Source organism: Triplophysa dalaica, chromosome 9 (assembly GCF_015846415.1).
Source record: "Triplophysa dalaica isolate WHDGS20190420 chromosome 9, ASM1584641v1, whole genome shotgun sequence".
Lineage (NCBI taxonomy): Eukaryota > Metazoa > Chordata > Actinopteri > Cypriniformes > Nemacheilidae > Triplophysa > Triplophysa dalaica.
This window is the reverse complement of record NC_079550.1, coordinates 18,352,845-18,363,331: the sequence shown is the minus strand read 5'-3', so window position 1 is coordinate 18,363,331 and position 10,487 is coordinate 18,352,845. Positions and strand designations below refer to the sequence as shown.

Genomic DNA, 10,487 nt, shown 5'->3' with positions numbered 1-10,487 from the left:
TCCATAAATCTCCTTGGTGATACAAAAACATTCCAACAACATGTATTTTTGTGGTTTCTTCAATCAAAACGAGTTTAAGCTACAAGTGATTGTTTTGGCATAACTTTCAAAGTCATTCTCAGCGGGCACGCGTGTTTTGATCCTCCTGTCTTTCATTATGAATTAGAATGCACGCTCACTCTGGAGCGACGGCGAGAAGGGCCCATAACAATATGTCAGACGTGATTCTGTGATCGAATATGATCCGTTCGCTCCCTCACCTCTCAGACGTAAGGCAGAAGTCCTGACCCTGCCTGAAGGAGAAGCTGAATTTAGCATATCCAGCACCCTGCTCCTCATAATGACTTATTCATGTAAACTCCTCTCCAAGCCTTGGCATATTTTAGTCTCATAATCAAGGTGATGAGTCGCAGACGCTCTCTGGAGTTCTCTGGAGAAACATTCATCTTTAAACGTTTAGGATTGCTGAGATTATGGTGTTCTTGACGAGTTAGACTAACAGCTGAATACACAACAACAGTTTTAAAAGATCCCGGCTATGAAGCCAAACTTTCAGCTTCTGTAAGGTCCTGGCCTGGTTGTGGTGATTTTTATTATTCAGTGAATTCACCCAAAAAAAATCGGTCATTCTCACCCTCTAGTCATTTCAAAGCTACATTACTTTCTGTTGCAAAACATAAAAGTAGATATTTTGAAGAATGTTGGTTTCCGAAACAAAGGAGCAAGGTTGCATTGCTTTTGTGTCCATATAGTAGGTTTACCATTCAACATTCTTCAAGATATGTTTTTTGTGTGTTTTGCAGAAGAAAGACATTCTCCCCTTTAAGATAATCAAGAATTAAAATTCTATGTAATATTTGTAATAGAAACCTTGAACGTTTTCTGCAGAAAAATATCATCCCAAGCAAAGTGACAAAGGTTTATTAGCATGTAGTATTGTGTGCATACGGAACAGCTGTGAAATCTTTCTTCATACGTCATACGAATACTAATATTGACATAATGCAACATTTTTTATTCTTCTGCATGCTTAACAGATCTATTTTTTTTGATCACATTAAAATTATACAAATACGTACAGTAGAAATCAATGAAGGCACATAATGCGTCAGTGCAAAACATACACCTTTGTTCAATCCAATGCAAGTTTAAAATGGAATGTTTTGGATTACATTTGCCCAATCATGTATATACTGTAATGCAGCTAAATTTCACCTTTCAAGTGAAAGAGAAGAGAAAGGGCTTTTAAAGGTGCTGAAATGTCTATGGAGAGCCTGATTTAAAGGTGCCGTTCCCCGTGAGGCCAATTTTCTAACATTGGTTGGTGAGTAATGTTGCTGTTTGAGCATAAATAATACCTGAAAAATGATAAAGCTCAAAGTTCAATGCCAAGCGAGATATTGTCTTAAAAAGAATTCGCTTTTCAAGGACTACAGAGAACGGCTGGAATCGGACTGCAGTCCTTTACTTCCCGGGTAAATGATGTCACTATTCCGAGTTTTTGAATAACCTCTGCCCAAAGGAACACGCCAAAAAAGAGGCAAGGCCTTCCTTAGAGAAGAGAAAGAGCCCCTGGAGTAGTGTTTGGTTATCAGAGATTGTAAACATTTGACTGAGCTACGCGCTAAACTACTTTCACTTTCATCACAGTCCCACAGCTGGTAGTAATAAGAATATAGCTACACTCATTCTAAGATAACCAACAGTCAAATAAAAGCTTCCATGACTTTAACATCGGCTGTGAAAGTGTGTGTGCGCATACCTCTAAAACACTTCTATGAAACGGCCTTTGATGTCCTGCTTGCAATTTTTCCTGGGCAATCTGCTTTTTTACTATCCAACTTAGGTCCAATATGAAAAGGCAAAACTAACGCTTCTGTTATCAGAGTTAACTAATAATCGGCTGTGACGCCAATCGGTCCGGTGTCATTTCCCTCGCCATAGTAGGAAAAACAAAGATAACAAAGATTGACATTTGCACATGCACTGGCAGACATCCGTTACACTTCGATTGATCTGCATGTTTACTGATGAAGTGAAGTTGACGCCATTGTTACTGTTCATTGCTTGAAGCCAAAGCTTGTGAATGCACTTGCACTGAGAGGGGGGCCGACCAATCACAACAGCCTGAGAAGCGGAAGCTCACTGATATGTTATGGGTGGGACATCTTCAGACACAAGGCCTAATTGGGGAACAAATCACGACAGACTGGGTCAGCTTTACCAATCATAGCATTTAGGAAGGAGGGACTTAAAAAAAACTGAACAAATCTGATTGCTTTCTGAGAAGAGGGACAGAGGTGAACAATAAACTTAAATATGTGAAATATAAAGCATTTTTTGAAACTAGCAACAAAAACATCCATTGTTAAACACCCAAAAAACACAATCGAAGCTTCGCAGACAGCCAAAGAATGGCACCTTTAGAACAATTTGAACATTTCTGTAAACATCTTTAGAAATCTGTCAAAACACATGCAAAGAATCTTAAACCAAAAGTATCACTGTTTTTTCTGTATTATGCAAATGCACATGCATTAGTGGAGTGTACACTTGTTTATTGGGCACTGTCACTAAATGGCACATAATGGCACTCGTAAGACCCGTCCGTAAGGGATTGGGGTGCGTTGGTTCCATACGGTTATGTCCTGTGCACTTCTTGTTTGTGCACATATTTTCTCAGATTGTTCTGCATTGTCCCTAACAAAGAACAGCATTGAATCTCTAACCACTTCTATAGGCATCATAAGTGAGCATTTTCAGAGCTCTGGTCGCTGTCCTGGCTGTCGTCATTCATAAGCGAGTCCGGCGTATGATGGAGTCCAGTAATGCTTGAAAACTCAGACGGCAGCAACGTGCCCTTTTTAACGTTCACAAGCTCCTTCTCTCTCGCTACTGCCCCCTGCTGGCCTCCTTTCACACGTTTCCATTTCATTCGTCTGTTCTGGAACCATACTTTCACCTAGCGGAAAAGAAAGACACACGAGTTAAGCACACAGCGAAAGAGTAGGTAAGAAGATACATCATCTTCAGCAAATTAGCACCTGGCTGAAGCACATGATCTGTTTACTGTGGTTGTTGGCTGGTCTGCGAGAGAGGTCCATCAAGCCATGACTCACCAAACTCCAGTAAGCCAATATCCCTCTATCAGGTGCAAATGCCCCATACGATCAGATAACAGGCCTGCTATTCTAAGGCATGATTCACAGTTTGGAATTATGTTTCTGTGAAGATCTTGGGAAATTAGTGGAAACACGGCTTTCAATAGTTTGAATCTGACTGCTATTTCCAGATCAGCAATAGCGGGCTGACAAACTGGCCCCAACTGTTCTGTGGCATCAAATGTTTCCGTCTTTTCCTTGCAAGTCCAGTCGGAGCCAGTGTTTACGTTTCCCAGAAAGATGATTTAGCAGTTTCTTTAACACTCATTTCAATGCCAAGGGCCATCATACAGTTTATTTCTGGCAGACTATATTATCGTCGATAAGGGTTACGTAAAAAGAAATAAAGCACAAAGATCATCGTTTAACAACTAACCAGAAATGAATAGAAGCCATTTTACTCTAACAAAAAAAATATTGATTAAAGTTTTTATTGTATCAACATAGATTGTGTTATCTGCATAAAGAGACAATCTTTGCAGGCACAATAATTCGTTCAGTGTACGGTTCATGAAGAAAATAATCTCATGATTTAAGTAGGTATTTTAAGATTTTATTTCATGGTTGAACACTGTAATTCAATGGGCCACCCAGATTCATAAGTGTCAGCACTGTTAGACTGCCGTCCCCAAAATATATCTGCAACGTTTGCAATTCTCTTCTCGGCATGGAGATAACCTGCATGTTAACCTACTCAAGTTAACCTACGTCTTCTTGTCACTAATAAAATGCTAAATACACTCACAAAATACTGTAGATTTGCATTAAAGGAATAGTTCCTTCAAAATGAAAAATCTGTTTTTTTTACTCACCTTATTTTCATTTTAAACCTGTGTGACTTTTTTTCTTCTGCATAACACAAAAGAAGATATTTGGGAAAATTTTGGTAACCAAAAACCGTTAGTCCCCATTGACTTCTATTGTAGACACAAAACCAATGCAAGTCAGTGGGGACCAAGGACTTTACATTTTTTTAAATATCTGCTTTGTGTTCTGCAGAAGAAAGAAAGTCATGCAGGTTTGAAACTGTCCCTTTAACTTTATGTTACTAGTTCTTGCTAGAGAAGCAGCACTTGCTTGACAGAAACAAATTGTGTTGCATATAGTTTACGTTGTAGGCTCGGTGTAAATGAATGATGCAGAAAAAAGACAAACATTTCAAATATTTCAGTGACGTTGATTTGAAAGGCCAAATATTCTATCAAAGTCAAATTTTACCAAATTTGGTACTTTGTACCAAAAAGCACACTGTATAGTCTGTAAATTATCTACAAAACAAACAAATTTTCAATAAAGTTTGTCTTTTGAAAGATTAAGGTTGACTTTAATTCTTAGTCTTAAATGTTTAGAACAAACCTTTCAAAAGGAATATCAATGTAATGCTGCCTGCATGAAATAGATGTAAAAAGTAATTTTAATAAGACTGTGTGACATTACTATGACCGTTACAGTATGTGACTATTGTGCACAATGTTGGTGGCCACTGTAAAGTCATAATGTTATGAGTATCAGCCATCACGCAAGTGCAGATCTCCCCAGAAGGTTCACACAAGGATCGCATTGCAGGAGACAGATTTGCTTACTTGTCGTGTGGCAGGGTTTTTAATTCTAAGCCCGGGGAATGCTTCCCTTGAGAATATATTATAATTTAAGACCACAGATGTCACTGTATTGAGTGATACTGGGCACGCTGCAAAGCCTGATGAAATCTGAAAGTTTTTATTTTTTATTTTCATTTGTTGGATATCAATTCAAGAACTCATTTTGAGCTTTTGAATGGTGCTTTGGAGAAGGCTCGAATGACTTGACAATGATGTCATTTTAGACAAAGCAACACGAGGTCAACCATTAAAGCAAACATTAGATCAACCATTTATGTTTTAAGCACTCAATAAACTTCAAACATTTACTAAGATTTCATAGTTATCCATTAAAATACACCAAACTGTTCCAACGTCCCCATATTTCTTTAGCTCCATATAAAGCGTCAAGTGCTATTTATTTCACATATGTCTAGGAAGTGCCTTCCCACGCACAGACCAATTTGTAAGATGGAGCGGGAAGGCGGAAGCGCCTTTGCTGACAAAACTTCCTCAGCCTCTCCCTGTTACTTGACTACAGCCAAGAGAAAGAGCTTTTAGAAACATCTGGAACACAATGATCCCACTCCATGGCCACAGCTGGATAGAAAAGAACCGAGGCCGAATTAAAACCTGACAGAATGATTGATGAACAGGTACGGTAGAGGTTGTGGTCATCCGTCTCACCTGTCTTTCCGTGAGATCGAGGTTCACGGCGATTTCATAGCGCCTCAGTCTAGTCAAATAGTTGTGATGGGCGAACTCGGCTTCCAGTTCTCGAATCTGCTCTTTGGTGAACGCCGTCCTCTCCTTTCTTGGCTTGTTGCTCACGTCTGATTTGTAATTCCCATCTTGGGACTCTAGAAAAAAAATAAAAGAAAACATTTCCATATACTCCATGAAGACACACAGACATCACTATAGTCGCAAAGCTTTGCGAAGGAACTACGTCAAATTCTGCAACAAATTTGAAACCGGCAACTCAATCAAATGTTCATTTCAATGCGATCCCTCCAATAAAAAATACTGGAAGGTTGAAATGCCAGAAATGTCATAAAGAAAGCAGAGGAGAGCATGAAATACTTCCAAATATATTTTACAATACAGCTATTTCATGTGTTAAATACAGTCACACAATGAGTTGGCTCTCACCACAGCACTTTCCAAAGAGTTAATTTGACTGTTATTGGATTTTGCTACAGTACCCTTGTAGTTTTAATATGGAACAAAACATAACTGGAAGATGTGTAAAAATATATTTCCTTAGTTTATTTACCTCAAAACTTTACAACTTTCACTCGTAGCGCAAAGGCTGCCAGCTCACAACAATTTTCAGTTGTGTGTTTCTAATTCACTCGTTCTATCATTAACAATGAATTACTTTGCTTTCCCTACGGTTTTAGAAGTCTTTGTGTGTGACAGAACATGGATACATGAAAGCATGCATGTGGTTATTTTAAGGGATGGACGAGAGCTCAATTACATCAAGTCGTGAAGATCTTAAATAGGATACACAAAAGGTCAATAAGGAAACGTCAAATTAGACCGGTGACACATTTTGCCAAGATTTCCCACAACCACATTTGCCTCACAGTTATTTTTACACATCAGGAAGGAAGTTTTCATTTTTTAAACGAAAAAATTGTTCGAGTACAATTATACATTTCTTCGTTCCGATGAACACAGAGAAAGATGTTCGGAAGAATGCTTCAGTTCTTGGCCACTGTTGACTACCACAGTAGGAAAAATGACAATGGTTGTCAAAAGTGCTCCTGAACTGTTTGTTTTTCTAAATTCTTAATCTCTTTTTGTTTTCAACAGAACAAAGAAATTGTTCCTACTATGGTAGTCAATGGTGGCAAAGAACTGTTTGGTTACAAGCAGGCCATGCTTGACTTGAAAATTGCAATGGGGCGACAAAGGTTTTAGGATTATTTATCCGTGGGTGTGGAGTAGTGCTAATCTGACAGACGATCTAAAACCCAGCTGTAAATCCAGTTAATTTTATTAGGCCCATCTTCAAGTGAAGAGACCAACTCGACTGTTTAAGAACAAAGTCATTAAAAACCAGAGCAACACTTTTAGGATTTTATCATTTTTAAATGAAGCAATGTTCAAGTATCACTATTGTAAGATGAAGTGTCAAATCGTTGCTGCAGCTGATGGCTATAAACACATGCCAGACTGGAATTAAATGGTTTAGCTTACCGGTTGCCCAGTCACAGTTAAGCTGGGTGATGGTGATTTATGGGTTCCAAAAAATTGTAATTATATTAATTAGATTAGATTTAAAATCTCAAAAGTTAAATTTTAGGATTTTGGAGAATGTATACAATGAACAGTTCAATGTAGAAATGAAGAAGAAATGAGACTCTTAAAATCAGATCATGATGTGATAACATGACATTTTCAGTTGTACTTTTGACTTAATAGTTATTCCAAATTAAAGGAATAGTTCACTTAGAAATAAATCATAATTTACAAATTTCAAACCTGTGTGATTTTCTTTCGCAAGAACACAAAAGAAGATATTTAGGTAACTGAACAGCGCCGGCATCTATTCACATCTATTGTAAAGACACAAAACCAATGCAAGTGAATGGGTCCCAGTTGACAACAGTCTTCAAAATATATTATTTTGTTTGCAGAAGAAAGTCGTACAGGTTTGAAATGACGAGAGGGAGATGACAACATTTTTGGATGAGCTATCACTTTAAATCAGAGAAAATGCTAAACTTGTGGTCTCAGACTTTTGGACCACATTGTATCTCTGAACGTGTCACTTGATAACAGCAAGTTGTGCATCTGGCCGTCCCTTGAAATGTTGTCCTCTCTTGCCCCTTTAATGGATTCCCAAATGTAGCATAGCCGTAATGTATTTCACTGAATATGGGTCCGATTAAAACAAATGCAAAAAGGCAAGTTTACTGTGGGCTGAACACTGTGGAGTGAGAAAAACTAACACAACCGCCTTTAAGAACAGAGCTGTTCTGAGTTAAGTCAACATTTTCCCGAATTCTCGGCATGAACTTAGGCCCGTGTCTTAACTTTTATGTCTCTAAAAAAACTAAAGTAAAGGAAAAAGGAGTGGAATGGTTGATTTTAAATACTACAGTTAAATGAAAATTCATACTTCTACTTTAGCATTCTATAGTTACACACACTAAGGTTGAAATTTATTGGTGAAACAAAAGAGAAAACCAACATTAATATTATTCAAGCCCACAATATACAAGATAGGCTGTAGTGTTCTGTCCGGACCGGTTATATGTCATTTTATTAGATATGCAAGCTAGTGCAGTCAAGTGGGAGTATATGCACGTGCTTAGGATAAATCAAACAATTCAATTAAAAAATGTGTAGTCATTTTAATAATCTCCTGTTAATATAATTGATGTAGGCCTACATTCAATTATAAAGACTTAAAGCAGAGTATTTTATAACTTCATTTATAAATGGGATGGCATCTCAAATATTATAATGCTCAAAAAGGTTGGACCAAATACAGACAGCATGTATGGATTTTTTTTTTTTGTTCTTAGATATTAGCTTAGATATTAGATTTCAGCTTGCACACAAAGATAATAAACAAAAATTTTGAAAAAATATATAGGCTATTAAAAACGATACAGTTATCTCGATTGCACTGTCATCATACACTGTAATGTGTGTTTGATAACTAAGCACAAATGTCTTGCAAATTTGATCCTAGATTTATTTTGCAAATGTAACATTAACACTCGCAACTGATATCACAGAAGACAGAATCTTTTCAGCAGTATTATTTTAAGAATTGGTTTATAGAAAAGCTAAAGTTTGTTCCAATCAGTTTGTTTAAGCACTCAAAGAGAAGGAGGATTGACCACGCATCTGACCTGAGTACATTCTAAACAACTGTTCATTTTGTTATATTAACAATAATTGTTCAATTTAACATATTTTTTTTCTCGTCCAGTTTTATACATCTCTGAATTTGAAAGGGATAATTAAATTGGTTGGCACAAAATAAGGATGATTTAACATTTGTGTTCAGCCCAAGCTGCTCTCATGTCGACCCAAATTTCGTTTTAAGACCAAAAAGTGTTTAAAGTTTCTGTTAAAGTAACAAGATCATACAAATCCATTTTATGCCGTGGTAAAGTGATTTTTGACAGTAGACACAACTGTTGCAGAGACGACAAAAAAAGATGTGGGTGATTTTTTATAGGCATCTTATTAAACATATTTTTTGCAATAAATGCTTTTCAGACAAATTACGTAACTAGTGACTATATTTTCATTCTGATTTAAATGCAAGAACTAATGATAAAAGCACGCTGCCCAAACATCTAACGCTTTTCTTCAGTGTTCAGTGTTTAATACCAACACAGGCGTCAGTGTTCTAATTCTCAGACTATGGCTTCTTTTTTTTAAACAGAAGTAGACAAAAAAGTGAGGAGATTAAACATACGAGGCCAAATGTGAATCATGTGTGCAGTTAAATGCCCACACAAGAGTTACAATCTGTCCGTTTACTTGTCGAAATAATTGTTTCTGTGCGTCTTAGCCAACAACTACAAAACTTGCCACATGCAAAAGCACAATTTTCAAACAGTGGGAGGATAATTTTCCGAAAACACAAGTGATGCTCTACAAGTAATTGTGAGAGCTATTCATTTAATGTGACTCATTAATCATGTCTTTGAATTAAATGATAAACTCAACCAAACTTTTTTGGGAGGAAAAAGCGATGTATGTGATATTCCACATAAAATTCTAACGAAAATGTTTGGGCTTTATGTAATATGTCTTTATAATAATGTTAAGTAAAAAAAACATTTTTTATGTTTGAATTATTTTCTTTCTTTTGACAAAGCAGCAAGTTTTCAAAATGACACCATATTTCACTCGATAACTTAATTTCTTACCAGAGCTGTCACTTCTCCTTTTACTATTCCTTTTCTCCGCCTCGGCTGGCGACATCGTATGACGTCCAAAATCCCCCCCAGGAACACAGGAGGCCCCTGAGGGCACCCCTCCGCCGAGGCTAGGCGTGCTGGCGCAAAGGCTCGGGCCCCCGGGTCCCATATCTGAAGATACCGAATCAGGGGCCGAGATGCCCAGTCCCAGGCGACCACTGACAGGTGAGACGTTGGATGTCTGGGGTATGTGCCAACCTGTCTGCTGTGGTTGGGGAAGATGATGGTGTTGCTGGGAGATTTGTGGCCCTCGCTGGTGCCCGTGCATCCCGAAGAGTCCCCCCTCCTCACCTGGATAACCACCTATGATGCAGGTGGAGGAAGCAGAGTGGGTGGAAATGTCAGGGTAGGTGGAATGGTGCTCAGGGCGTCCGTGAAGAGCGAAGGCAGGGTGCAGGGCCTGCGGAGGGGCGTGGGGGCTGCGCAGACAGCCGAACAAAGTGTGATCCATCGCATGCAAGAAAGCAATTCTATGTGAAACGAAAACCACAACGGCAATTCAATTTCCCAAGGAAAGAAAAAAATCTGTAATCGAAAACAACACACCGAAATACAAACAACGCAAGTTCCATAAAATGTAAGTCTGCTCACTTCACATCCACTTAAAAATGAAAAATTCAAGGAAAAATGTTTGTGTGTCTGCACACGTGTGTGTGATAATCCCGTGAGCGCACAGACAGAGAGTTGCCAGACAGCGCTGGCTGAACACAGGAGCCCCACGGCTCAGCCGCTGAATCTCAGTTGACAGTCTAGCGTAGACTGTGGCCCAGCTGAGAGGGAAGGTGCTT

At 38.3% G+C, this 10,487-nt stretch overlaps 1 protein-coding gene across 2 annotated transcripts; it reads right to left on the bottom strand.

Annotated features, from left to right (window-relative positions):
• Positions 1–905: 905 nt before the first annotated feature.
• On the bottom strand, positions 906–10,487 carry meox2a (mesenchyme homeobox 2a). Of its 2 annotated transcripts, none has more exons than XM_056756996.1 (3): positions 9,649–10,487; positions 5,429–5,601; positions 906–2,962 (listed from the first exon to the last, which is right to left on the bottom strand). In XM_056756996.1, exons 1-3 carry the CDS (start codon positions 10,148–10,150, stop codon positions 2,744–2,746), a joined length of 894 nt encoding a protein of 297 aa, XP_056612974.1. In that variant the 5' UTR covers positions 10,151–10,487; the 3' UTR covers positions 906–2,743. The 2 variants fall into 2 exon arrangements, with proteins under 2 accessions (XP_056612974.1, XP_056612976.1); XM_056756998.1 differs by lacking the exon at positions 906–2,962 and adding an exon at positions 4,575–5,341.